Raw genomic sequence first — 27,573 nt, 5'->3', positions numbered from 1 at the left:
GACCGACCCGCTGCTGTCCTCCAGCGCAGCCGAGCAGGGTTGCCTCCTCCCGGTCGGGTCCCGCCCCCTGGTCCCCCTCCCCTAGCACTGCCCTCCCCTCTACCGCCTCATCTCGGTGTTTGTGTATGTGGAATGCGGGTCAAGCGGAACTCCGAGCCCGAACTGCACCTCACCACCAAGAAAAACGGCGGCTTGCATCGTCCCGACGCGCACCGTATGTACCGTCCACACTTCCACGCTACACTTGGCCGCGCCCGTCCGGCTGCACTAGCACCATGTAGGCGGCCGCCGAGGCACTTTTTGAGGCGGCGGTCACTTCCACTGGGAGAACTCGACGTCGTCATTTTAAAATGGCGCCAAAGATTAACCTCGACCAGTGGCTCGCTTGCTGTGTGCCACATTGTAACCCAGCTGGTTAACATTCCCCGTTAGCCGCACTTTGGCAAAAACCTCAATCTTAGTGCTCGTCGCTTATGTTTACAGACGTATCCGAGCCTAACTATAAACGTTTTGACGGATACGAAAATGAAACCTAAATTTGGATAAGTAGGTGCCGAAATGTCATTAGCAACGTTAGCTTTAGCTCAATGCTAGCGGCTCTCTACGGTAACTAACGTAGCAACCCGCTAACACGTTAGCACGGGTTGCGACGACTTCATAACGTCGTAAATCGTTGCACTTTTTTCACTACACGTGTAAACAATTTCTCATGTTACGGGTGGTTATGGAGCGATAAGGTTTACCTAATGCTCCGCGGTGATAATTAACTTGAGTAAAAGAGGGTGAAAATAGAACTGATAAACATCCAGAATATTCCACTCGAGGCGCCGGTTAGTGGGTGGGCCCTCATGTTTTGAAAATACACTTGACAGGTTAGCTTTGTTGCTAACAATAACAGCTAAACGTCAAGCTCGCTGTCAAAGCAGCCTATTTTCCCCCTGAAAAGTAAAAAAAAATGAAACAAACAAGTTATCGTACGTGTGGTATAAAAACGAATTGCTATTGTTGTGCTGTTCATCTGCGTAAAGTTACGTCGTCGTTAGCCGCTGTTAGCTTAGCTACCAGCTGCGTTTTTTCCTCCGTAAAACGGATTCATTTTACACGATCTTACCACCCCTTTTTGCCGCAAAAAATATTTTTATGTTGTTTGCGCTTCAAGTGTCGTGTATCTCCCCTAGTGGTTGCTGCACATCGGCTATGTGTGTTGTTACCGGTAACGTCACTTCCTTAGTAGTTACTCGGATAAATGTGGCATCGCAAGGCTCCTATTCATCATTTCTAAACGCGTTTTTTTTTTTGTCGTGTGTGATCTGAGGCAACATGTCGTCTTGTATACAGCAAGCGATTCCTTCGCTCACAGCCTCAGGGGACGTGTTTGTTTACCAGCTCATCGACAACAGCCACAAGTCGTATGTAAATCCAAACAATACACCGCAAATGTGCGTTTCAGTTGAGGACGTAATATTGCATGGTAAATACTATATATGCTTTGCTGTCTTTCATAGACACAATCTAATGAAATCTACTTACAGAAAGTATTTCTAATTAGGTGTCAGTGTCTTGTCTGATGGTACTGTACAATTTTGCAAGTGTTGAATGTTGCAGTTGTTACATGTTTGATTTTCAAGGTTGAAAAAAACGTGCAACTCTTTTGCTCTATCCGAGTCAGTAGTAGTAGTAATCGATTCATCATTTACAGTTATTGTTTAAGTTAAAATAGTCACACACAAAAAAGGAGAATGTTTCAATAATGTTTTTTTGGGGGGCTTGAATTTAGATTAAATGACACCTTCTTTCTGAAAACTACAAATGTGAACGTTACAAGGGTCAATAGTTTGCATTCTGAATGAGTAAGAAAGCAATATTACAATAACAATTACACACTCGAGACAGTAGACAATAAACAGTCGCTTGTACTTGTGTTGTAGAAATGTTAGGGGAAGTGATTACAAATAAGTCATACATTAGTATGAAGGTTTTGAAAATGTTGCCGTGCTGATTTTAGGGTTGGAGGAATGCTTCATTTTTAAGTTCGCATTATATGACAAAGACCCCAAAGTATGAACAAACCTGCTTGTGAAACATAAATATTCAGTCAACATACGCAATACAATAGCTTTTAATGTGAGCATTTCCGCAAATACGCAGTTTATCAATATGTGCCGTACGTTTGTGAGAGAGAAAAGGCAACGTGAATAAAGTCATATTTCAAGTTCAAATGTTATGCAAATTCCCTTGTTTTAATAGGAAATAATCATCATATATTAGTTCTCTTCTGTCATGTTCCTAATGAAGCATGTACGGATTATACGATGCGTTGAGTCCACTTGCGGTTGTTAACGACTTAGCAGCGTACTGCAGGTCATGAACAATATTTATACTGTGAAATTTACATGACTTTAAAAACGTCCATTTTATTTGCATACGTTCACGGCACGTCTACATGTTAGCGCCTTCCGTTTGAGACTAAAATGTGTGTTTTAATGGTCACAATCCAGGCTTTATTTGAAGGTGTGCTCTTTCTGACTTCATAATGGGATGCTTTGTCCTCAGCGTGACGCTGGAGCTCCTCAGACGCGCCGCCATGAAGCGAAGTCGACACCCCAGCAGCAGCGAGGACTCCGACAATGCCAGTAAGTTCTTTTTTTTCTTTTCCTTTTCAGACACATCATCGTTGGTGCTGCGCTCGATTATAAAACGGGAGGAGAAGAGGTCACATCCCTCCTTTTAAAGGTTTTGTTTATTCACCCAAATGATTTCCTGCCCAGGCAATTCCACCTGCTGGTCCCAGCATTCGTCTCAGGCCAGAAGAGGAAGCCGACAAAAACCTTCTGAGGTGCGTCCGTGTTTACACAAGCCTCATAAATGAGGAGACATGAGATTTAGCTGGATACTCCTCAGATAAGTCAAATCAAGCGTCAGGCAGCAGCAGCTCTTATCTGCCATTGCCACGCCCTCCGTGGCACCAGGGCCAATCAAATTAAAGCAAAACAGGAGCCAGCTCGATCCCGATTGGCAGTTCGCCACTCAGCTGATCTAAAAGCGTTTGCAAAGCGTGCAAACACGAAAAGAAGAAACGTGATGATGGTGGTTAGCTTTTTGTCAGCACAAGTTGATATTCTGGAGCTTTAAGATAGTAAAAAAAATTTTTTGCTATGTACATCATTTCCCACATCCTTTCATATTAAGCACCAAAATAGAAAATGAAACAGAATTAAATGTCAAAATTACACACACAAAAAGATTTTTTATTTTCTCCACAAAATAGAGGGGAAAAAAATGTAAATAAAAAAAATATTAACTAGATTAAAAAATAATTTCAAAGTTTGTCATTTTTATATGAAAATCAACATTTACAATTAGGGGAAAAAAGAACAAATATCAGATTTGATAAATATTAAAAAATATATATATATATTTTTTAATAATACAGACATAAAATAAAAAATACATTGACATAAAAACATGATGAAAATAATTTTATTCCGAAATTTAAAAAAACAAGAACAAATAATTACATTGAAATATTTTTCTGCTTGTTTTTATTTAAAATCTAAAAAAAAATGTGAAATTGACGAAAAAATATAGAAAGTTAAATAACTAAAAGGATTTGTTTTACTGTGAATTTCCCCACAATATACGTAAAATGTAAAAATACCCCCCCCCAATTTAAAATATTTTTTCCGGTTTGCCGCTTCAGGTTTTCAGGACGGACCTGATCACCGCCATGAAGTTGCACGACTCGCACCAGCTCAACCCGGAGGACTACTACGTCTTGGCCGACCCGTGGCGGCAGGAGTGGGAGAAGGGCGTCCAGGTGCCGGTCAGCCCGCAGTCCATCCCGCAGCCGGCGGCGCGGGCGCTGGCCGACAAGTGCAAGGAGGTGATGTTCGTCAGGCCCAAGAAGCTCATTCGCACCTCGGCCGCTCAGGCGCTGGGCTACGTGGACATCCAAACCCTGGCCGAGGGCATGTGTCGCTACGACCTCAACCAGGAAGACGTTACCTGGCTGCAGGTTGCCAATGAGGAGTTTGCCAAGTTGGGTGAGTGAAAATTGGGGGAAAAAATTGGGGCGTGTGGGGGTGGGGGGGGAAAGTTGGGCCAACTCCGCCAACGGCGTGTGAATCTTCCCCAACTGTCTCACCCGCAGCCCTCCCGCCGCTGGACGAGTTTGCCATGGAGCGCACCTTGGAGGAGTTTGAGCGCCGCTGCCACGACAACATGACGCACGCCACCGAGACGCAAGAGGGCCTGGGCATCGAGTACGACGAGGACGTGGTGTGCGACGTGTGCCAGTCGCCCGACGGCGAGGACAACAACGAGATGGTGTTCTGCGACAAGTGCAACATCTGCGTCCATCAGGTCAGGGGTCGCGTGTTTTTTTTTTTTTGGGGTGAAAAATGGGGGCCGATCAAAAGTGTTGCGTTTAAATTGTTGGTGAGTGTAGTTTTATAAAACAGGAAAAGTTGAAGTGGAAAAGTTGGTTGAAAAATAACTCTTTGACTGCCAGACGTTTTCAGAAAAGGGATGCCGTGGGTGCCAGGTCGATTTAAGCATTTTTGACTGATCTTTCAAGGTCCACAGAAAATGTTGTGTTTGGACTATGGAAACACACATTCTACCAAATGAAAGATTGGACTCTCATCTTTCATCAGAAAAAGTTTGTTTCTACCTTATTCCGTTTTTCAGTAATCAACAATAGAAAATGGTTAGTTTCACCTCTGTTTTGAAAAAAAAAACAAAAAAAAACGTATTTTAACGTCTTTGGCACTCCATAGGATTTTACTAAACGTTATTTAACGTTTTTGGCAGTCAAAGAGTTAAATGGGACGTGAACTTAAAAAAAAAACACCCCAAACTTTATTTACAATGTTAAGGTGGACAAAAATGACAATGAGATCATTTTTCAAAAAAGACGGTTCGTGAAGCTTTTTGTTCCCTCCTGGTGACATCTTCAGGCGTGTTACGGCATCCAGAAGGTCCCCAAGGGCAGCTGGCTGTGTCGGATCTGCGCCCTCGGCATCCTGCCCAAGTGCCAGCTGTGCCCAAAGAAGGGCGGCGCCATGAAGCCCACCCGCAGTGGGACCAAGTGGGTCCACGTCAGCTGTGCCTTGTGGATCCCAGAGGTGAGCCTTCAGCTCCGGCGTCGGGAGAACAGTTCCCGCCCCCCCGTCGTTGTCGTCTTGTATGAGATCTTTATTTTTTTCCTTTGCAGGTGAGCATCGGGAACCCGGAGAAGATGGAGCCCATCACCAACGTGTCGCACATTCCCAGCAACAGGTGGGCGCTCAACTGCTGCCTGTGTAAAGAGAAGACGGGAGCCTGCATCCAGGTGGGTTCGGTCAAAATGCAAAAACAAAAACCTGATCCTTTATCCAGGGATGTGATTTTTCCGCTAATTCGCGGAATTCCGCTTTTTTTTTTATCTCCCCCCCCAAAAAAAATAAAAATAAAATAATTTTATTTTTATTTTTATTTTTTATTTTTTAGTAGTTCATTGTGTATGCACATGACTCCGACAGATAACATCTTCTGCTATAACAAAGACATTTGTGGTATGCTCTAATATGAGTTACTTTTCATTTGGTGAGTGCATTGAAAGTACTTAAAAACACGGAAAACCCATGAGCTTCGGGGGGCGTTTTCCCCCCGTGTCCCCCCACCAGGGCACTGCCCTGGACCTAGGGCCCCCAGACCCCCGGCTAAATTTTCAGATAATTTCACTTTGGTCAAATCACATCCCTGTTTATCACATCAAAAAGATTCCTTTGCATGTTGCTTTTTTTATTTCCAAACTAAAAATGTAAAGGGAAAAGAACAAATCAATTTTATTAAAAAAAAAAAAAACTGTCAGTTGGGGATATGAAATCTAAATCTGAAATATTAAAAAAAATATTAACTACATTTAAAGGATTTATCTGCCTCTCAATCATGAAAAAAGTCTTTTGAAAACAAAAGAATTAAATGAAAAATTTTGCCGCACATCTATTTTTATCCATACAGTAATTTGTGGACTATAAGCCGCTACTTTTCTCACTTGCATTCGACCCTGCGGCCAACAAACTCAGTATTCCCCAAATTTAGCTAATGCGACTCATAGTCCAGACATGACTGTACATATTTTCTTTAAGAAAGAAAATGAATTATTTTTTCAAAAAAAAAAAAAAAAAAAAGAATTGGATCAAGAAATGATCCCGCAGTCGTCATATTTTTTTAAGTACACATTTGAAAAATATGAAATTGACCAAATTTGGACGTATGCTTAACCCATTTCAAATGGTTTTGACTTTTTCAGTAGTTCATATTTATGTTGTTTCATCATATTTTGCTGTGTATACATCGACGTTCTGTTTACACTCTAAAAACGGTTGGGTCAAAAATAACCCAACTATGGGTCAAAAATGGACCGATCCTCTACTTTGAGCCAAGAAATAGAAATATTTGTCAGATCCTAAAATTGGGTCATTTTGTATAAAACAACCCAGAAAGTTGTCTCAAATTGACCCGTAAAGCGCATCCGTCCATTTTTGATCCCCAATTGTGTTACCTTTGACCCAACAGTTTTTAGCGCGTAGATGACGCTGTGAATGTGAACATTTGAGTGTCGTAACCCGCCATCTCCCGCCTTGCAGTGCTCTGCCAAAAACTGCCGCATTGCCTTCCACGTGACGTGCGGCCTCCACGCCGGTCTGGAGATGACCACCGTCCTCACCCAGGACGACGAGGTCAAGTTCAAGTCCTACTGCCCCAAGCATTCGGGCCTGGAGGGCGGCGACCTCAGGGAGCGAGACTCTGACGGCGAAGGCGAGAAAGAGGAGGGCGTGGGGAGCAAGAAGGGCAAACGGCGGGGGAGGGTCAGAGGGGAGGAGGACGAGGACTCCGCCCCGGGCCTCATCGAACCCTCCTCCTCCTCCTCCTCCTCTTCCTCGCCGTCGTCTTTGTGCCTCGTCCGCCAGCGTGACCCGCAGGACAAGCGCGTCAACCTGCGCAAGATGAAGCTGCAGGAGATGGAGGAGGTCTTCTACCAGTTTGTGGACACCTCGGAGGTGAGCCGCCACCTCAAGATGGCGCCCGAGACGGTGGACTTCCTGTTCCAGTACTGGAAGCTGAAGCGCAAAGCCAACTTCAACCAGCCGCTGCTCACCCCCAAGAAGGACGAGGAGGACAGCCTGGCCCGGCGCGAGCAGGAGGTGCTGCTGAGACGCCTGCAGCTCTTCACGCACCTCCGCCAAGACCTGGAGAGGGTAGGTCAACATGGGAGTGGGCTGGGGGGCCCTCGCCAGGGTGAAAGGTCAACGGATTGGCATGGGTGACCTCTGGAGAGGATTGAAAACCCTTGTGGACGGAAGTGGTCATCACAGCTTGGAAGACTATTGATGGGGGGGGGGGGGGGGGTCATCTGGGGAGGAGGGTACCATAAAAGGTCAGGGTTCCTCTAGATCAGGGGTGTCCAAACTCTGTCCTCGAGGGCCGGAGTCCTGCAGGTTTTGGATGTTTCTCTTCTTCAACCCACCTAACGCTCATCGGCAAGTTCCGCATAAGCCTGGTCACGATTCTGGTCATTGAAGCAGGGCCAGATCCAAAAACCCGCAGGACTGAGTTTGGACACACCTGCTCTCGGCAGACGAGGGTCGGTGACCTTTTGATGAGTGTAATAATAGTGGCTAGAATCATAGTAATAGAAAAGAAGTATAGTTAGCGGTTCTCTGACCAAGGTTTGGGACCACAGATTGAGGGTTAGGTGACCTGAGAAGGTCGGAGGTCACTGGAGAGGGTGGAAGACAATTGTAGGGGTCATCGGACCATGATAAGGTACCACAACGGGGTGGGCAACTCTTGCGGACAGACAGAGACAGAGAGAATCCACTTGGAGAGGGTCAGAGACGCTAGTTGGCGTACTTTGTGGCGGATGAGGCACAATAACAGAAGGTTGCTCATCTTTGGGGAGGGTTTGAGAGGGCGTGTAGGGTTGAAAAAAAAAAAAAAACATTGGAATGGCTGAAAGACAATTGGGGTCTTCTGGGGAGTGACCACAGTAGAGGAGAGTTCTGGACAGACAATTGGTCGGGGTCCTCTTTGGAGGGGGTTGGAAATTGTTTGCCATCCTCTCGGGAGAGTCCGGGACCAAAACCGGAGGCTCGGTGGTCACCGGTTTCTCTTGACTGAGTGGGCTTCACTGGAGAGAGTCGCAAAGGGGGCGGGGCCATCAGTAGGGGTCCTCTGCAACGAGTCACAAGTCCCCAGAAGAGGGTTCTGGACTCTTTTGGAAAGTGCAAATGAAAATAATGAAGGCTAAAAGCCCTCAGGTTCTCTGGAGAAAGGTTTGATCCCTACTGCGGGGTTCATGACCCCGAGGCCATTGGTAGTGGTCCTAGATGAGTACCGGAGCGTGTCGGGTTCCTCCTCCGCAGAGTTAGTTGACCCTGAGAGCAGGAAGCGCCGCGCATGGCAACACTTCACTCCCTAACCCGCTGCTGCGCCCTCCCCAGGTCCGCAACCTGACCTACATGGTGACCCGGCGGGAGAAGATGAAGCGTTCGTTGTGGCGAGTTCAGGAGCAGATCTTCCAGCACCAAGTCCAGCTCATAGACCAGGAGCTGCTCAGCGGTGAGTCCGTTCTCTTTCGTTTGTCGGCGTCACCGGCTGCGTGCGTGTCAGGTTTCTTTTCTCTTTCCCTTCACTTTTTTAAAACAGAATTGCAACAAGTACTCGAGTACTTTTGATTGTGCGCATGCTTACACGAGCCGTCGACGTTTTCAACCATTCCATAAACGGCAAGTTGTTACACTTTTGTCCCCAGGGAATCCGTCCGAGACGAACCTCCAGCGACTTTTCGCCGTGGACCCCCTGAACTCTCACGGGTGCCACGCTCGGACCCCGTGGGGCCACTCGGGACACAAGACCAAACGGCGGTCCAAGCAAGACAAGGGCAAGTTGCGTGAAAGGAAAGGACTCGGTGACTCCCTGCCGGTTTCCAAGGAGGACAACAGAACACTTGAGGCCAAAGAGGCGGATCCCGACCCCCGGACCCCGGACCCCCTGAATGACGACCTCGCGCTTCGGCAAGTAAAGTCCCCGAAGCCGGAGGTCGTCTGTCAGGAAAGCGTCGGCGTGAAACTGCACAGGAAAACCGTCCGCAGGGAGAACCCGGCGCCCGAACGGCGGAAAGAAAAGCAAGCGGAGCCCGAGGACCGCAAGAGGAAGCGCTGGGCTGACGTCTCGGAGACCTCGGCCGGGTCCCAGAAAGTCCGCTTCAGTTCCAAACATTTGGACAAAACCGTCTCCATCCGGCTGGTGGACATCAGATCTTCGGACGGCCAAGAAATGAGAAGCTCGGCAAATCTGGACGTTGCCGAGCACAGTAAGCTGGACGACTCCTCGCCGGACGTCCCCCGGATGTCCACCGGGTCCCTGAAAGGCTGGGGCAAGTTCCGAATCCCCAAGCGCAGCGAGAAGGCCGAGCCGGAGCAGCGCAAGCAGCTGCTACGGCCGCTCACCAACACGCCGGCGCCGGGGCCCCAGCACCCCAGGACCAGACTGCGCACGGGGGCCGAGAACGAGGACGGGGGGCCGGAGGTGCTGGAGCCCTGCTTGAAGCGCTGCCACTCGCACCGGCTGCGGGGCGACGCCTCCCTCAGCCGCCGCTACGGCTCCGACATCATCCGGCGCGGCGTCCTTGCGTCCTGACCCAAATCCTTTTGTATTTTTCTGGACAAATCCGATGGAATGTCTGACGAGAGCTGATATTTATTTTTGACATGTAATGTTAACGGGGAAGAATGATGGGACTTTTGTTTCGAGACACTTTTTGTTCTGCTACCGCCCGCAAGGGGACCACAAAGCGCTCATGATTTTGTGTGTGTGTGTGTGTTGAAAGTTGCAAAAGGTGTGGAACATTTGCGGGATATTTCCCAAAAAGTTCTTGGGATGTTATGATAGGAAAATGTGGGAATGTTTGAAATTTCCATGGGAATGATGCCTCAACTATGGGTTAGCCGTAGCAAAAGTGTCAATTCCCGTTGAATCCCATGGAAATTTCCCTTTGAACTTTCTGAGCCTTGTGAAAGTGTTAGCGGCCTTTTTTTCCCGATTGGCAATTAGGACGAGTTGGCAGTGACGTTCGCCATTAGCACTTGAGTGTCATTGAACTCGCGCCCGCGCCGCGTGCCTCACTTATTTCAAGCGTTTGCACTACCACGGGCCGGCCAGAGTTATTTTTACACTGAAGAAGAAAAGAAAAATTATATTTCTATCCGAGGCCGCCGCTGTACTACTGTTTATGCAAAAATGGTTTTGGTTGTCATGTCTGAAAGAGGAATAAATCTTTCTGGAGGAACTTTGTTGCTTTTCGTTGAGTTGCATTGAACGTCGCCTTACGTGGATTCCTTTCTAATGTGTGGCATGAAACAAATCTCAACCTTTCTTTGTACTTGTTTGCTAGTTTCATTTGGAAGCTGTTCCGAAGTGCAACCTATGATGGCCCTCGTCGTAATGCAGGTATGGAGACGTATTTTTTTCTTCAACATTTGCATTTTTCATTACATGTATAAACAATGCAGTGGATGGCGGAAGTCTGCGTTTGATGCTTGTTTAAATGCATTGGTGGCAATATTTATTTATTTTTATTTTTTTAAATCCTTTGAAAAAATAACAAGCCTCCATCCAATGCGTGCTTTAAACAAAAACGGTGGATCGCACCTTTACAGCAGCAATTGTTGCTGGGGTTCTAAAAATATCTAATACTGTAGGTGAATTCGAGGTTGGCCACTAGAGGGCGCTATGTGACCGCTTATCTGTGTCGCCGTGAATGAGTAACTTCATAAAATGTGCTTTTAAATCAGAAAGTCGTATACAGTTAATGAATACAATTGATTTCATTTGTCTCTGGCGTATTTTTTCTGTTTTTGCATTTACTATTTTACTTGTATGTCGGATTTTTACTCCCATGCACAAGAGTTTGACTTTCATTTTACGACGCGAATAACAATCGAGAGCGCAACAATAGACTCCTTAAAAGTCAGGACATGCGCAGTAGCAAAATTAGCACAAAAGATAATACAAATAAAAAAAACACTGACAGAATTATAGGAGGAAAAAACTGGTATAATTTACAATAGAAGGCATCACTATGGGCACTTATACAGTATGTACATATTAGTCTGTGGTTCTGGAGGGGGCAGTAGTTACAAGCCAGTTGAACAGTCACAACAAGCCGCTACGCACATTCGATACGCGCGTGCACACACAAACCAAGGTTAGCGCAACCGCTAGCATTAGGTAGAAAAACAGCAACAACAACAACAAAAAAAAGACTTCCCGCACGTGACCAAGCTGCGTTGAAGCACCCTGGGAAATTCGGAATACAGTTCCAAGGTCAAACATGAAAATCAAAATGTCAGTTTGGCGCTGGACTTTGTGACGTCATGACAATCAACAACGCAGAAAACTAAAAAATCCCCTCGAACGTGGCGGCGTGTGTTCATCGACGAACGACTTCTCCCTTACAAAACTAAAGTTGAATTTTGCTTCCCTCTTAACAAGTTCTCCGTCGAACAAGGTTTTGAAGACTCGTTGAAACGAACCCTGCTCAATAACAAATGAAACGAGTGGAAATGCATTTCCCGCACCCGAGTCCAATACCAACAGGCGGAAGTCACCTTTTTCGTGCGTTGGACCTCCTCACGAGCGGAAGCCGCTTTTTCAGCACGCGCTCCTTTCTTAAGAACAGCAAACTTCAAAAACACTTGGGTCAAAAGTAACGACCGAGCCACTTTGTTTTTTGTTTTGTTTTTTTTTTACAAAATGACGTGATGGTATTTTATCTGACCATTATTTAGGAGTCATTTTGCACTAAAAGACCCATTTGTTGACTCAAAGTGGGTCAAATAGACCCAAGTAAAGGATCGGCCCATTTTTGACCCGCGGTTGTTGTCTTTTTTTCACCCAACTGTTTTTAGAGTGCACGCTCCAAAAACTCTTTCCTTTTTTTTAATAAGCGACTACAAAGTAGAAGTTGTGGCCCAAATGTGCTTGGAGCCCTTAAACGCCTCAGTAGTGTTTGTCACAGGGTAGCCCCGCCCCTCCCCCCCAACATGACCTATTATTATTATTATCATTAACCATCACCCTCCTGTTGGATATTATCACTAAAAAAAAAAAAAAGTAGGCGGGACGCTACTGGACTAAGCGCAGTACAAGGTAGTCATTCCTGGCATATACATATATATTTACTATTTATACTCTATATATTAGAATAAAAAATACATTTGGCAACATGTCGGATGCGTCCTGCTAATTTATGACTGCTACTTTTTGGTCTGGATGGAAACTACATGCGAAGGAGAAGGGGACTCGCACATGAGCCTTGATGTACTCTAAACATGTAAAAAATGAAAAAAAAAAAAGGCCATTTGGTGGAAATGTTCCCAAACAGGAAGTTGACAGATCAGTGCAGGAAGACAAAGAAAAACCTGGTAAAGTGTAATCGGCAGCAAGATCATTTTTCCTTCTTTCTCTACTTTCTAAGGTTCGGCCGCTTTCCTCTTGCCGTTCTTGACTTGGGCCTTCCCGGCGGGGCTCTCGGGAAGGACGGCGGGGGCGGAGTCCTGGCGCTCGTCGTGTTCCAGGCAGCACAGCTGGCCGGTGGGCGGCCAGGCACGCAGCGCCCCCTCCTGGTGGGCCTTGCAGAAGGAGTTGGGGCACAGCTGGCAGAAGGCGTCGGAGTTCTTGCCGCAGACGTCGCAGTGGTGCCACGGGCAGTCCCAGCGACCTGACGGCAAGCGGGGGAACGTTAGTCCGACCACGTCGCCAAAGTGGACTCAATAGCGCCTCCTGGAAATTTGGGACGATACAAAGACAAGTGTGTGTGTGTGCGTGCGTGCGCTGACCAAAGGGCCTCTTGGAGCGGTTGAGGCAGGACAGGTGAAAAGCTTTCGTGCACGTCTTCTTGCCGCAGATGACCAGCTGACCTCCGTCGCCGCAGCGGAAACACTCGTCATCCGACTTCTTGCCATCCGTCCGCCGCTTCCTGTACTTGCGCTTCAGCCGCTTGCCTTTGGGATCGCTCGCCTGCCCGTTGGAGTTCTGTCCACGCCAGGTAACGCAAAAATCAGACGGTGGCAGCTAATTTTTTTCATTTATTATTATTCTTATTTTTTACCTTGGGTCGATCTCCCAGGAAGCCGCTGCAGTTGGGGGCGCCGCAGCGACACACCGTCTTCTCGTTCCCCAAACAATCCAAGTTGTAGTTGAACGTCAGCTCGGTGCCTGGCGAGCCGAAACGGACGCCAAACAATCAGAATCGTTTGCGCTTTGTTTATTAGGGCTGGGTGTCGATTCTAATTTCCGATTTGAGTTCAGTTCAATTCAATCCAATATTGATCAATTCTTCTCAAATATCAAGGACATGAATTGAACATTAAATTCCAAATGACATTTTGTGGAGACAGCAACTGCTTAAATGGTTTTGTTTATGAACTCATTCACTCCCAGCAGCCATTTTGACTGAAGCAACCCCCTTCGCTCCCCGGCCGTTTTAACTGGATTTTGCAAGGCCCACAGAATATTCTCTTCTATTGCTAAACATGGAAGCTACCAAAAGAAAGATTAGAGTCTCTTCTTTCATCAAGAAAAAAAAATAAATATTTGCATCTGTTGTAAGTGGGCAAGTGTGTTTTGATGGTTGTGCGTAAAAGTACCCGCCGGGATGTCGCAGACGGCGAAGAGTCCGACGCGCGTGTCTCCGTTGACGGTCCACTTCTGCGTCTCGCAGTTGGGCTGGCAGCTGTGGTTCATGAAGCGAGAGAAGTTGCCCTTGGGACCGGCGTCGATGATTCGGTCCTCGGGAGGGAAATCAAACAACACCTTATTGCCGTGCACGTGCGTTTTCAACGCAAATATTTGCTGGCACGTTTGTAGTTGCGGTCCGCTGCCGTGTGACGTTCCCAACGCAATACCGTGTCGCTCGTGTCGCTCGTTGATACCTTGTCAATTGTCAGCATGTAGAAGTCGGTGATGTTGTTCTCGTGCGCGTATTTGATCCTGGCCCGGCATTCGTCCTCGTCTATCAGCTCGCCGATGTACTCGTTCACAAACTCCCCCTGGTGGACCGACAATGAAATGAAACGTCGTCTTGGGGCTGCGCAATTCACCCGCATTCAATCCAATTCCACAATTACAAAAATGGGCATCATCGCAAACAAAAATCAAAGATTATAAATATGAATTTTTTGTTGTTTCAATTTATATATTGACAAGAAAATTGAATTTTTAAGGCCAATTTTTTTTGTACCTTTCCATTTTCTTGAAATTTACTTTTGACTTTAAAAAAAAAGTATTTTCTTACATTTATGAAAGACCTGATTTATTGCACTTTATGACAATTGAGGATCTATTTAATTATGGAATTAGAATTATGAAAATGGTTTCATAATTGCGTGTCATTTTCATCATCATTTAACCAGTCACTGCCGCTGCAAAACTTAAGTTTGTGGAGTTTTTTGATGTTCCATAATTAATCGAAATAGGATTGAACTGAAAAAAAAAAAGCCCAGCCCTATATATTTGCGCCTTTCTTTTATTTTAAAATAATTAATTTAATACATCTTGTTCAGTCCAAAAGGAACTTGCATAATTAGTGTTTCAAAGAAATGTATTTGTCTTAATATTTGTTTAAACATTTTCTTGTTTTGTAGCCCAAAAAACAAATGATGGTCCTAATGGCAATTATTAGCAAATGAATGATGCTGAATATTTTCGTCGCGTTGGCGCGTCTCACCTTCTTGATGTCCCGCAGCGCGACGAGGCCCCACCCCTTGCCGGGCGTCTTGACGATCTTGGTGTCCGGGTAGAGGCGCTTGCTGAAGTCCTGGTTGCAGCAGCGCTGGCCGCTGGGGCAAACGTGCGGGTGGCACTCGTACTGCAGCATGCGGTTCAGGCACTCCGACTCGAAGCCGCACGGACGCTCCACCGACGGCTTGCAGTTGCACTTCGGGATCTCCGACACGTCGGCCGCGTACACCTGCACTTTGCCCACCGCTTTGTTGACCTGAAAGGCCGCAAAAGGTAGGGGAGGAAAAAAAAAATTGTATAAAGAGCAGAAGCATGGATACAGTCAACGGCCTTTTTTTTTTTTTTAACCACCAAAAAATAAATAAAAAGTCAATTACATTTTTAGTTTTTTTTTAGCTTCAAGCTACTTCCACAGATTTTTTTTTCTTGACAGCTAATGTGAAAAAGTGAATTCTCTTGAAAATGGCCCACCCCCATTTCTCATGGGAAACTCTTACTGAATGTTTATCAGTGTCTTTTGAAACATTTTTGGGGTAAAAAAAAAAGAAAAAAAGTTTGGCGTAATGAACCACATGCTGCTTCACCCCAAATTTTTTTATTTTTTTTGGTCACTATTCCGTGAAGGTTTTCTATCTCACCTTGATGAACTTGTACGGCGGCGGTTTTCGATTTTTCTCCTGCGCCTCCTTGGCCTCCTGCTTCATCTTCATCTCCTTGAATTGAGATTCGGCCTCCGACAACGCTGACGACAGCGACGGCCGGTAAGGAAAGACTTCACATTGAAAATGGTGGCCATTTGAACCCTTACCCCTCTTGAAGACTTTCCCGATGCCGTTCTTCTGGTTCTTGCTTCCCCGGTCGCCCTCCATGTAAGGGAAGACGCGGCCCTGGTGGGTCCAGAAGTAGTCCTTGGATCCGAAGAAGAAGACGGGGAACTCCCCGATCTCGTGGCGAAGGTGCTGGATGTTGGTGGGGACGTTGCGGGGGTGCTGAATCTCCGCCGGCCACCACCTGACGGGAACCAAAACCACGGCGCCGTCAGAAAAGGCTCGACGAAAAAGCCGAGCGCCGCCCCGCCGCGCCGGGCTCACCGGTAAGTTCCCAGTTTGACCCAGATGATGTCTCGGTATTTGGGTTTCTTGCCGGCGCGGCAGTCGTTGCAGAACCAGCTGCCGTCGGGCATGGCGATGTTCAGGCAGTCGGGGTGGAAGGCGGCGGGACACGACTCGCAGCACAGCAGCTGACCTCCTGCAGGGGGAACACGCGCATGACAGCATTTGTGTGGGGGGGTACGATAGTGTATTAAAAAAAATTTTTTTTTAGAGGGGGGTCATATTCAGAGAAAAAAACTTTGACTGCCAAACGTTTTCAGAAAAGGGATGCCGTGGGTGCCAGCCGATTTAAGCATTTTGACTGATCTTTTGACTGATCTTTCAAGGTCCACAGAAATTTATGTGTTTGGACTATGGAAACACACATACTACCAAATGAAAGATTGGACTCTCATCTTCCATCAGGAAAAAAAAGTTTGTGTCTACCTTATTCTGTTTTTCAGTAATCAACAATAGAAAATGGTTAGTTTCACCTCTGTTTTGAAACAAACGTCTTTTAACGTCTTTGGCACTCCTCCATAGGATTTTACTAAACGTTATTTAACGTTTTTGGCAGTCAAAGAGATAAAGTCGTTCATTTATGGGGGTTTCCACTCATTTTTTTTTTTTTTTGAAATTTAGACGTGACTAATATGTCTTTGTAGGTTTGCCATTTGCTTGGGATGTTGAAAGGCTTTAATGCCAACGTACACAAAAAGTGAGGGATGTTCGGCTTGCAGATGAAATGGATGGAAAATGCGACAGTAGTTGGCTTTCCATCCACCCATTTTTATTCCAATTTTCAAGAAATATGAAAATAAAACTGAATGGAAACGCTAGAAGTTCAAAAAAAAAAGGGCCCAAACGTTGCAAAAAAGTTTTTACACTTGGAGGGGTTGATTTTGAAGCGTATCGAAAAAAAGGAAAATGCTAATTTGGGCTATGTGAATAACCGCTGACAAGACCGGACACACGTGGCACGTTTTGACCGGACATTACGTCACGCGTACGTTTGCCGTCAAAAAAATTAAAGAAGCCAATATTTAGCTGTTTAAGTTTATCGTTAATTACAAAAGCAAACTCATACAACGTCATCGCACGGCGCACTCGCTTCCTTGTCTTCTTTTACATGACTGGTGGCTCGCATCTCTTAATGGTGTATAGCGCCACCTACAGTGTCGGAGTCCCCCCTCAATATTGGCGAAAAAAAGAACAGATGGAAACGGACACAAGTCACATGTCCGTTTTTGCGCATTCTCAGCCAATTGGCTTCAAACATTCCAAACAATGGGATGGAAACCCGCCCAGTGACGTCAGATCACGAAAGAAGAACATTTCGGCCGACGCCAAATGTTTTTCGCACGGCACCTTTGGAGCAGACGAAGCACCAGCTGACGTTGACGTGGCTGTGGTGGCTGTATCCCTTCTTGGCGTTGAAATGGTTGGTGCAGACAATGGCGGCGCTGGTGACGGTCTCGCTGCCCGCCGCCAGGCACTGGTCGCCCACGTGGTACGCCACCGGGCAGCGCAGGCACCGCATCAGCCGCCCTGCAAAGACGCCAGCGCAAATAAAGCCGAAGCTCAAACCCCAAGCGAGTCACGTGACGTCGGCGCCGCTCACCTTTGGTGGACTTGTGCTGCGTGCGGCAGCCGTAGTGGCAGCTGAGGCAGGCGTGCAGCGGGCAGCGGAAGCCTTTGTTGTCGAAGACGCTGAGCGGGCTGAGGCGGGCGCACACCTCGTGGTAGAACTTGCCGCAGTGCGCCGCGTGGCAGCGCCGCACGTCGCCGTCCGACCGCTTGCACGCGAAGCAGGAGTGAAGCCCTGCAGGGTCGCGAGGTGGGCGGAGTCAGACAAAAAGGCGCCAGGGTCCGCGAACGCGCGGCGGGAAGGCGCGCTCACCCGTGCTGCACGGCCGGCACAGCGGCTTGTCGGCCGCTGTCACGCTTTGGTCCAGACAGCGCAGATGGAACATCCCGCAGCATTGACCTTCGCAGGGCAGCAGGTCCTCGCCGGCCCGCTCGCACACCTGCAACACGCCACGGCAACGCTACAACCCGCTTTCTGCTTCTCTGGTCGTAGTACAAGCTCAGAAAGAATCCAAAAGGGTCAAAAAAGGGACTGGCCCAACTGCTTGGGTCATCATTTAAGTTGAAATCAAAAAGTTGGCCACCCAAAAAAGTTTTCTTTAAGAAGGGAAAAATAATCATTCATTTTTGTTTGTCAAACAACCCAAAAAACGGAGTTTGGGTTATTCTTTTGACCCAGATTTTTGGCTTGCAGTGTATTTTCAGGGATGTGATTTGACCAAAGTGAAATTATCTGAAAATTTAGCCGGGGGTCTGGGGGCCGCTGGCACCCAGCTAGGTCCCGGAGCGAAGCCCCCCGGAGCGAAGCCCCCCGGAGCGAAGCCCCCCGGAGCTCATGGGTTTTCCGTGTTTTGAAGTACTTTCAATGCACTCACATGACAAAGAAATAGACAAAACAACAGCATCAATTTTCAATGTATATTGAACTATCCCATATAAAATGGCAGTTTTAGTCAACTCAAAATCAGTCACATTCAAAAACATTGGACTGCCTTTGCTTTTAAAAACTATCACTGAGAATATCATCATATCTAACTAATGTGATTACTAAGTTAACACATAAATAATGTTGAAGAGTTCAAATTTCATGAACAAATAATTGTATCATGACCAAATGAAAAGTAACTCATATTAGAGCATACCACAAATGTCTTTGTTATAGCAGAAGATGTTATCTGTCGGAGTCATGTGCATATACAATGAACTACTAAAAAAAAAAATCGGATTTTTTTTTTGGGGGGGGGGGGGGGGAGAGATAAAAAAAGCGGAATTCCGCGAATTAGCGGAAAAATCACATCCCTGTATTTTTGGTAAAAATAAAATAAAAATAATTGGGTTGTCGACTTGACCCAACTTTTTGGTTGAAATAAATAAAGCAAAATGTTGGGTCAGTCCCATTTGGAGTTATTTTTGAGCCAAGTGCAAAAAGTGCTTGAGACGAACCTGGCAGACAAATTCTTTCTTGCGTTCTCCCTTTTTCATCCCATCCAGGCTGTCGCCGGGAGAATCGGGACAGCCTTCGCTTCCGGAAGCCTGCACGCAACACACAAGGCGCGGTCCGCTTCATTTGACTTGAGCAGAATTGAAGCCCGGCACACGTGAGCCCAAATCCTCCCGTCCAGCTCAACCGCGCCATGCGTTGACCTCTCACCTCAAGCTCCGGACAAAGTGACGAGCGTCTTTTGGTCTTGGCGGGCTCGCCGAGGTTCTCGCCATCCTGCTTCCGCTTTCTTTGGCGCTTTGGTTTCTCTGCTTCTCGGTCATCTGCAGTGAGGGAAGATTTTCACAAACTGCTGATGAGAGGCAGAAGGCGGATTCTTGCTGCCGACTGGCTGTCGTCGTACCCGCAAGAAGCACTTGGTGCTTTTTTAGCGGTTTCTTGCTTGCTTTGACTTCTTTGTCAGCTTTCCACGTCCTCCTCCTGATCTTCTCGTCGGCTCCCGCCAACATCCAGGCCTGGCCCTGGTCACGAATTATGAATCACGAATCATGAATCATATGCTGAGTAAGCGTTTGTTTCCCGTCTGGTCGCACGACACATGCAGGATCTTCTCACATTTTTCCGCCTCTTCTTGGGCTGCGGGTCCACGGCTGCGTCCAACACGCGTGTCCTTTTGGAGGTTTGCTTCAGCCCTCTCTTACCTAAAAACGTAGGGAAAAAATTGTAATAGACCGATGTGTGTTTTTTTGTTTTTAAATTTAGGGCCGATACCGATAGGATTATTAGTAGGAAAGGAGGCCGATGTCCGATATTTCACGCCGATATTCATTGGAAAGAGAAAATATTAGTGTCTACATTTAAAAATGTAGCTTTGTTGAAATATCAATAAAACAACTTTTGTCATTTTCAACACTTTAAAAATGGTTTAAAAAAAATATGAGAACAATTCCAGGGAGCTTCCAGAAGTCATCAGCGCGTGTTCAGCTAAATTCAAAACGAAGCAAGGAAACAGCTCCCTAAAGTGTTCGACTCTAAATAAAGTTTTCCAAAATTTCTACATAATATTCGTTAAAATACCAGCAACAATAATCAGCCTGGCTAATAATAGGTCTAAAAAGAAAAGAAAAATAAAGCACGCGTTGAATACACATTTTCAAACTGCTAAATTACTGATGATTTGTTTGTGCGATTTTTTAAATTTTTTTTTGTCCACCAGCTTCTACTTTTTCCACCGACCTGGAGCCGAACCTTCGCCCAACATCCTCTTCTCGGCCGGACTCGTTGCCATCTTCCTCCTGGCGTCGGTCTTCAGTGGCGAGCCAGCTTGTTTGGGCCTCCGCTTCTTCTTGAGAAGGACCCACCGGTTGCGTGGAGAGAAAAACATTCGACATTTATCACATCCACAAGCGGAAGCAAGATTTTCAAAGTCTTTCATTTCCATGTGAAAAGTTGGAGAAGCGCTGATGTGGCGTTTTGGCCAAACCTGCAGCAGAGAGTCCTGGTCTTTCTTCTTCAGATGGCCTCCGTTGAGCCGCTGTCCGCGTTTGGCGGCGGCGGCCTCGCCCATCAGCAGCCGCGCCTCCGCCTCAAGGTTGGGCTCCGGCTTGAGCTTGTCCAGGATGCACGGGTTGAGGCGGGGCCCGTCGCGGTCGTACACGAAGATGAAGTTGGCCAAGCGCTCGTCCAGCGACATGGCCAGCGCCTCGGTGGCCTGGATCACGCCCATCTTCCACTGAGGACGCAGTTTGCGGGGCACGCAGGGAAGCGTCTGCGGGGGACGGCCAGACAAACGTCAATCTTACACGGTTTGTTTCTTTTGTCTTTTTTAAACAAAGTTAATCGCTATCGATTTCTTTTGCATTGCGAGCAAGCTTCAGATACGCAGTGAAGAAAAAGGAATGAGTACGACCCGTCTCGATGGACTTTCAAACATTTATTCTGGATTTCTGCAGTTAAATTCAATACTTTTTACTTTGATTTGAAATTAAATTTAGGAGCAACTTTGTTGTCCATAGTCCATAAATGACACGCATCCCGACTAAAACCACATCCGTTTTGTTGGTTCCCTTATCGAAATTGCGCAATGTGACCTTTTTTTTTTTTTTTTTAAAGAATGTTCATTTATTTTAAGATTTGAGACTATTTATACTCGCGTCAACACTTTTTAAGACTCCTGAAGCTTGACTTAAGACATTTAACTGCGAAACAAAGAATCTAATGCAAGACAATACGAAAACATTTCTATGGCCTTTTCACACTGCACTTGGTCTTCTTGATGTTTACCACGGGGCACGCGCAAGGCGCATCCAGGTGCCATTTTGACCTAATTTAGAAATGCCTGCATAGCAAGTATTTTATTTTTTTACTGTATCGGGGGTAGAGCTGTCAAAATGAATTGATTAATCGACAAGCAATGGATTATTAAGGGAGAGGATTAGAGCCAGTGGAAAATTTGGCAGGATTCTCACTTTAAAATCAGAAATCTGAGAATAAAGTCAGAATTCTCACTTTAATATTAATTATTAAGAATTTAATTCTGACTTTAAAGTTAGACTTCTGATTTCAGAATTCTGAGATGAAAGTCAGAATTCGGACAATAAAGTGAGAATCCTGCCAAACTTTGTGTGAAAATTGTCCAAATCCTGTGATTTCAACATAGTACAGTAATTGTTTACTGATTTCTGTACTCCTTCATGAAAGAAGACTCCTTATCTTGTGTGTTTAATCAAAATAAGACATTTGCAAACATCTGTTTTTACATAGTACAACATCAATAGCCTTTTTTATTGAGCGCTATATGAACATGAAGTAGGAAAAAAAATCACTGGTTTATAAACAGTCAACAGGGGGAAAATGTGTTTGGAATACATGAATGCAAAATTAGAATGAATGCGATTCGTCAATGAATCGATTGAATAGTGAGCGCACGAATGGGGAGGTCGAAGTACCTTTTTGTGGAGGACACGTGAGGCCGGCTGCTTGTTGCGCAGGCAGAGCTCCTGGTACTGGCTCTCCTGAGCGAAGGCTACCAGGTTCTTCTCGGAAACGTAACCCCTCTCAGGAGCATCTCCGAAATACTGCACATGGTAAAGCAGCCCCGACCTGCTTTTGGCTGGTAGAAAACAGACGAACGCACATTAGAGGGAATATTCAGAGCGGTCGTATTGCGTGACGGCGGGGAAAGGAATCACCGTTGGGTTTGATGTGGTGGTTGAGTTCGGGGTCGGTAGTGACGATGCAGGGCCACCAGGGGTACCCCGACACTTTGGTCCAGACCACGTCGCCAACGGAGAAGCTGCTCGGCAAAGACGGCGCTTCGGTGGCGTCTGCTGACGGCTCGCAGACGAGTGCAGGCTGGAAGAAGGAGGAAAGAGTAGGAGGGGTAAAATAAAAAAAACATTTTTTTGGAGCAACTCGTCTTTTGTGGATATTTCGCCAACGTCAGCCATAAGTCAAAGAACTCACTGTGAGTGTAAAGAAGAATTGCATCACAAGGAGTGGGCTCGTCGTTACATCGCAATATTTTAAGAAGTTTGAGCTAATACTTTGGTATGAATCATTTTCAAGCCGATTGCAGCTTTCAGGTAGAAAGATTTCATGAAAACAAGCAAAAATCCATCTCGTCTACGCTCAACAAAAATAATGTCTTTTCCAGGCTAGACACAACTGAGCAACTTTTAAACAACTGATTTAAGGATTGAGTGTCATTTTTAAGGGCCCTCAGACACCCTGAAATAAACACGTTGACATGTGACATCACAATATATAAAAAGGTTTTTTTTTGTGGTGGGGGAAAAAAAATACACCCAGCTAAATCATTTCAAATTTTACCACGATTAATATTGTCGTCTATACACTGTATAGGGTGAAAAAAAAAAGCAAACAAACAGAGCATGTGGTTGCAAAAGTGTACACACCTTCTTGTAGCGGAATTTGACTATGTTCAGAAATAGCCAGTCACATTCCAACTCATGTTAAATGGGCGTCTGAACACACCTGCCACCGTTTAAAACACCTCTGCTTAACTTTAAACCATGTTCAGATGTTTTAGTCGGCTTTTCCTGGCATCTTTCCCTTTTTTTTTTTTGCAGAAGCCTGAAGGTTTTGTGGAGCCATGTGGAAACGTTCATAATTGAAGAAAAACGATCCCCAATCATGAGCCGCCGTCGCTTGATGCTTCGCTGCAGGTGCGCCGTTTCTTTCGGTGATGAGCAAAGTCGTGTTTGTGCCAAACAGGCCTTTTGGAATTGGGGCCAAAAAGTTCATCTTGCTTTCATGGGACCGTAACACAATTGACCAAATGCGTTTGAGAGACTTTCAAGCGTTTCAGCCACCCGACCCCATTGCAGACATAAGACGAAGACGGGTACTAAACAGCCAGTACTTGCCAGAAGTTCCTGCAGCTCCTCCAACGATCGAGTGGGCCTCTCGGCAGCCTTTCTGACCACTTTTCGTCTCATCTTTTCATCCAATTTGGAGGGACGTCCAGTTCTCGGCAAATTCTCCGTAGTGCCGTACTTTCTCCACTTGACGATGACCGTCTTCACCGTGTTCCACGGCATGCCTAATGTCTTGGAAATTCTTTTGTACCCTTCTCCTGACTGATACCTTTCAACAATGAGGTCCTTCTGCTGCTGTGGAAGCTCTCGGCGGACCGTGGCTCGTGACTACAAAAACGTCAGGAAAGGCCTATTAGAACATCTGAACTTTAGTAGGAATTAATCGGAGGCAATTTAAAAAGGTGGCAGGTGTGTGACTTGAGACTCCCATGAGTTTGGGTAGCTGGCGTCCGCTCGATTTCTTTACGTTTCTAGGCAAACGGTTGAAGGAGTTAACCAAGTAAAAAACGAACCTTCTCCGCTGCCTCCCAAGCATGATTGAGAACATCTTCGGGTACGGCGGAAGAACCCAGGTTAGCGTGAGGTTTGGGTTTTTGAGGTCTCCCCCGCCGCTTCTTCACTTCCTGTCTTCCCTCAGGCACCGACGCCGCACCTTCGACAACGGCGGCCAAGCTGGTCCCGCTGGCCGAGCACGGCTCAAAGAGCGGCGCCTTGACCACCAGCGGTACGGTCACCTTCAGCTCCGGTTCGCCGTGCGGACCGCACGCGTGCTGATGGGTTCCGTTGGAAGGGGGCGCTTCGGCACCCTTGAGGACGGGCGTCTCGGCGGCGCACAGCTTGGGGATGGCGTCCTGGTCGCCGTTGAGCACCAAAGACGTGAGGTCCTTGAGCCTGTCGTGGCCGGACATCTTGTGGAGCACGCCGTCCTGCAAGGTGGCGGCCAGCTGCGCGGCGGCCTGGTCCATGAGCAGGGAGGGGTCGCCGCGAGACTCTGGCGGCTGCTTCATGCTGACGGGGTTGGCCGGCTCGGGCATCGAAGGCAAGGAGCTCCCTATGCCGTCCATTCCATTCAAGTCCTTCTCACGAACTCTGGCAAAAACAGCAAGAGATGGCATCGGGTCACATGTGCAAGTCTCAAACCTTCAACTCATTTATCTTGGGCGAGTCTCAAGACCCAAGAGCGAGCTTCAAGTATGTCTAGACCTTCAAGTTCCTAACAAGTCCCAGGTGGTTTTGTCTTACGCTTACCCAGTTTCACAGTCTCAGACTAAAAACTGAAAGTCAAAAGAAATGTAAGAGTTTTACCGGAGTCACATCATCTTGATCGTATCATTTCAAGCGTTTCAGATCAGTCTTTTCCAAGTCTTGGCCTTACGACAATACCAGACGCGTTTGATTTTATCATGAGCCAAGTCAAGTCCAGACATGATGACATCAAGTCATACGTGCAAGTCTGTAACTCTCAACCGTCAAGTAAGAAAATGTGGCCTCTCAAAATGCAAAACTACTACTTTCCTGACCCTGCACACTGTGTGACAGTTCAGTCGGGTTCGGCTGCAGGTGTGAGGCAGGCATAAAGTACGTGTAAAGTTGAGAAAGTTGCAAATGGGGATAAGATCCCCACACAGTTCATATTCACCCACGATAGGTGGAATTCCGTGATAGAGACAAAACTGTATTGGCCAATTGCTCTAACCTGTAACTAGAAAAATACTGTCATACCCCCCCCCCCCCAACATCAATAATTATACCACGTTTGTATTACCGATACTTCAACACAGTTGCTGCTGTAAGATAAGTAACAGTATTTGTGTGTGATGACTCAAGTCACCATTTCTGAAAAATAAAACACTCCATTCAGAAACTTTAACATATTATGATCCCCCAAAATTGCTAGTAGGGCAGCACTTGGGGCAGGGGTAGGGAACCCTGGTCCTCGGGAGCCACTGTCCTGCCTGCTTTCCACGTCTCTCTCCTCAAACACAGCCGACTCAACTGATCAGCGAGCTCTACACAAGCCTGATAACGATCTTGTTCATCAATCAGGTGCGTTGATGGAGGGAGACATGGACAGGCAGGACAGCGGCTCTCGAGGACCAGGGTTCCCTACCCCTGATTTGGGGGCTCAAGAGACAACTGCACCTGTCACACAATGTTCCAGCTGCATTGTTTGGTCTACTGCAAGATGTTTTTTCAAACAAAACTGATAGCAACTTACATTCAGACTGACTTACGAGCATTGCAGCACAAAAGGCGACAGTTGTAGCCGAGCAGGTAGCCTCGATCCCCGGGCCCCTTCCAAATGGGAGTCCCCCCCCCTGGAGAAACGACAAGCTATCTGCTAGCTGCAGTCTGCGCTGGTGTGTGCGTGTGTGTGTGTGTGTATTGGGGGGGCAGGAAAGAGGGCAGGAACCGCGTGCAACGATGCCCAATGAGCGCATCGACGTGTGGAAAAGCCGCGGAGACGAGAACAGCTGCTGACACGTCCAAGAATAAAGTGCACGTAACGCACCCACTCCTGCGCAATCTGTGACATTTATTAGCGATGTTAGAGTCTCATCGTGGATCGATTTATCTTGTCTGACGAGCGCCCTGCGATTGTACCAACTTCTTGCCACTGTCCAGACGTACTTTCAAATCGCAAACTTTAGTCGTCCTCGATTCCTCATGTGCTAACGGCTGCCATTTTAATCATGAGTACTTGTAATTTAATTGGAAAGCGGGCATGTATTATTCCATTTCGAGCTACTCGCGAGCGTCAGCCATTAAGCAGCAACTAGACAAAGCCGCCGCACAAAGGACAAAAACACCGTGGCGAGAAAAAACTAACTTAAAACCGAGTAGGATTAGAGGTGGTTCAACGACTGTGGCCGTTTGGATGAAGTGTTCGGCTACGACTCGGTCAGAAGAGTCACTTTGTCGGCGCCATGACAGCTCGTTTCGAAAAAATGCTAACCAGTGAAGCCCATTCAAGTCCATTGAAAAGTAGCAAGAGCTAGAGCTAGCCTCGGCTAGCTAGCCGCCTCTCGCTTAAAATGGATGCTGGGCCCCGGGACAAGTGTATACTTTCCCAGAAGAAAAAAAAGTCCCCGAGTTGGATCCTATGGCCTCGGTCAATAAAGACGAACGGCGGCGGTTGGGGGCTTACCTGCTGGCTGGACGTCCCGGCGGTCGCTTAAACGGAAACGGGGAGTTTATCCATGGCGTTAATGGACGAATTTCATTCAAGTGGAGTGAAAAGGCTTTTGCGGGGAACTCAAACTGTGAGGCCGACCAGCGCGAAAAATGCTCACTCGTGATTGGTTGGCGGCGCACACGAAGAAAAAGAAAAAAAAACAACCATAGGAAGTAGATGGATGACCGCACTACCTCATTCATTCACGATCATTTTTTTATTCGCTACTTTTTTTCCTTTCTATTCAAGTTGTAAAAACACTTTATGGAAAACATGTACATTTGGAGGCACCCGCGTATATTCAGGGATGAAGTTATTTTGGGAACCCATGGAAAAGCATGGAATCAGAACATAGTGGACCCCGCATGCGCACGGTTCGGCACCCACGGAATCGCATATTCAAGGATCCCCCCGGTTTTGTTTGTGTGTTTTTCTTTGGTGGGGAGTTTTTATCACCCATTTTCCTATATTATTAGTGGAAAACTATTGACTGATTCTCAGTGGGGTTTGGTTGTCTTGGATTTTAATTACAGGTGCACCCATCACAATTTTCCGTCCGATCTCCGATCATTTAAAAAGTCTGACGTGCCGATCTCAGTTTTGCCGATCCCGTTTTTTTCCTCCATAACAAGCAACATACACCTCAATGTTCCAATCTTGTTTTATTGTAAAACATTGAACAGTATCTGTGAAACAATACAAACGAGTTGTTTAAACTGCACATGAAATAATGAAGTAGTAATATATCATACCAGATGTTTCTTTCTACACATTATTTTAAAGGTTATTTAACTCGTTGTTACACATTTATTACACATTTCCGTTTTAAACTAATGATCAATAACACAAAAGAGAAAGATGATGACTTGTTTTGGGGTTAAAGTGATTACATTTGTTTTTGTTTTACTTTGCCGAGTGCCGACTCTCTTGCCGTTGACGGAAAAGCGGATACGTCATGGGTGGAAAATACGTGACTTTCAAGTTAAAGTGTCCTGTCTCATAGAACACTCTTTTGCATAAGAAAACAGTCTTTCGTCATGATGACATGTTTGTAATGTACTTTTGAATGTATACAATGAACGCGTATGTTCCAATGGAATCTGAAAATATACCAAAAATTTGACATAGTACTTTTATTTTTTTTAAACC

At 46.3% G+C, this 27,573-nt stretch overlaps 2 protein-coding genes and 1 long non-coding RNA gene across 6 annotated transcripts; 2 read left to right on the top strand and 1 right to left on the bottom strand.

Moving 5' to 3' along the window:
* The first annotated feature begins 58 nt into the window (after positions 1-58).
* Positions 59-10,336, top strand: jade1 (jade family PHD finger 1). The gene is made up of 10 exons (XM_077563953.1): positions 59-214; positions 2,554-2,633; positions 2,769-2,836; positions 3,701-4,043; positions 4,151-4,362; positions 4,959-5,126; positions 5,216-5,332; positions 6,633-7,244; positions 8,490-8,607; positions 8,801-10,336. Exons 1-10 carry the CDS (start codon positions 126-128, stop codon positions 9,685-9,687), a joined length of 2,694 nt encoding a protein of 897 aa, XP_077420079.1. The 5' UTR covers positions 59-125; the 3' UTR covers positions 9,688-10,336.
* Positions 10,337-11,816: 1,480 nt separating this feature from the next.
* On the bottom strand, positions 11,817-26,635 carry nsd2 (nuclear receptor binding SET domain protein 2). Of its 4 annotated transcripts, none has more exons than XM_077563878.1 (23): positions 26,398-26,635; positions 23,762-24,338; positions 23,298-23,576; positions 22,101-22,263; positions 21,858-22,021; positions 20,393-20,677; positions 20,146-20,251; positions 19,525-19,610; positions 19,313-19,430; positions 19,120-19,232; positions 18,912-19,001; positions 17,782-17,908; positions 17,503-17,703; positions 17,250-17,429; positions 15,882-16,038; positions 15,599-15,801; positions 15,429-15,532; positions 14,777-15,046; positions 13,983-14,099; positions 13,698-13,839; positions 13,160-13,266; positions 12,888-13,083; positions 11,817-12,769 (listed from the first exon to the last, which is right to left on the bottom strand). In XM_077563878.1, the coding sequence occupies exons 1-23, from the start codon at positions 26,625-26,627 to the stop codon at positions 12,522-12,524; spliced, it is 4,263 nt and encodes a 1,420-aa protein (XP_077420004.1). In that variant the 5' UTR covers positions 26,628-26,635; the 3' UTR covers positions 11,817-12,521. The 4 variants fall into 4 exon arrangements, with proteins under 4 accessions (XP_077420004.1, XP_077419996.1, XP_077420011.1 ...); XM_077563870.1 differs by having other exon boundaries at positions 20,146-20,254; positions 26,398-26,634; XM_077563885.1 differs by lacking the exon at positions 26,398-26,635 and adding an exon at positions 25,484-26,324 and having other exon boundaries at positions 20,146-20,254.
* LOC144050568 (uncharacterized) lies at positions 20,232-24,953 on the top strand. Its single transcript, XR_013293873.1, has 3 exons — positions 20,232-20,714; positions 23,001-23,821; positions 23,887-24,953. It is a non-coding gene; the product is annotated as an uncharacterized LOC144050568 (long non-coding RNA).
* Positions 26,636-27,573: the final 938 nt, after the last annotated feature.

Source organism: Vanacampus margaritifer, chromosome 1, assembly GCF_051991255.1.
Source record: "Vanacampus margaritifer isolate UIUO_Vmar chromosome 1, RoL_Vmar_1.0, whole genome shotgun sequence".
NCBI classification, from domain to species: Eukaryota; Metazoa; Chordata; class Actinopteri; order Syngnathiformes; family Syngnathidae; genus Vanacampus; species Vanacampus margaritifer.
The sequence above is the reverse complement of the archived record's forward strand: the minus strand, read 5'-3'. Positions and strand labels throughout refer to the sequence as shown.

Excerpts from the sequence above, each read along its gene's own strand:
- jade1 (XM_077563953.1), top strand. The coding sequence starts at position 126 with ATGTGGAATGCGGGTCAAGCGGAACTCCGAGCCCGAACTGCACCTCAC. Across the intron at positions 2,837-3,700 it reads GCCGACAAAAACCTTCTGAG|GTTTTCAGGACGGACCTGAT; the intron begins GTGCGTCCGTGT and ends TTGCCGCTTCAG. Across the intron at positions 4,044-4,150 it reads TGAGGAGTTTGCCAAGTTGG|CCCTCCCGCCGCTGGACGAG; the intron begins GTGAGTGAAAAT and ends TCTCACCCGCAG.
- nsd2 (XM_077563870.1), bottom strand. The coding sequence starts at position 26,627 with ATGAATGAGGTAGTGCGGTCATCCATCTACTTCCTATGGTTGTTTTTT. Across the intron at positions 22,022-22,100 it reads CCACCACATCAAACCCAACG|CCAAAAGCAGGTCGGGGCTG; the intron begins GTGATTCCTTTC and ends GTTTTCTACCAG. Across the intron at positions 16,039-17,249 it reads GTGCTTCGTCTGCTCCAAAG|GAGGTCAGCTGCTGTGCTGC; the intron begins GTGCCGTGCGAA and ends TTCCCCCTGCAG.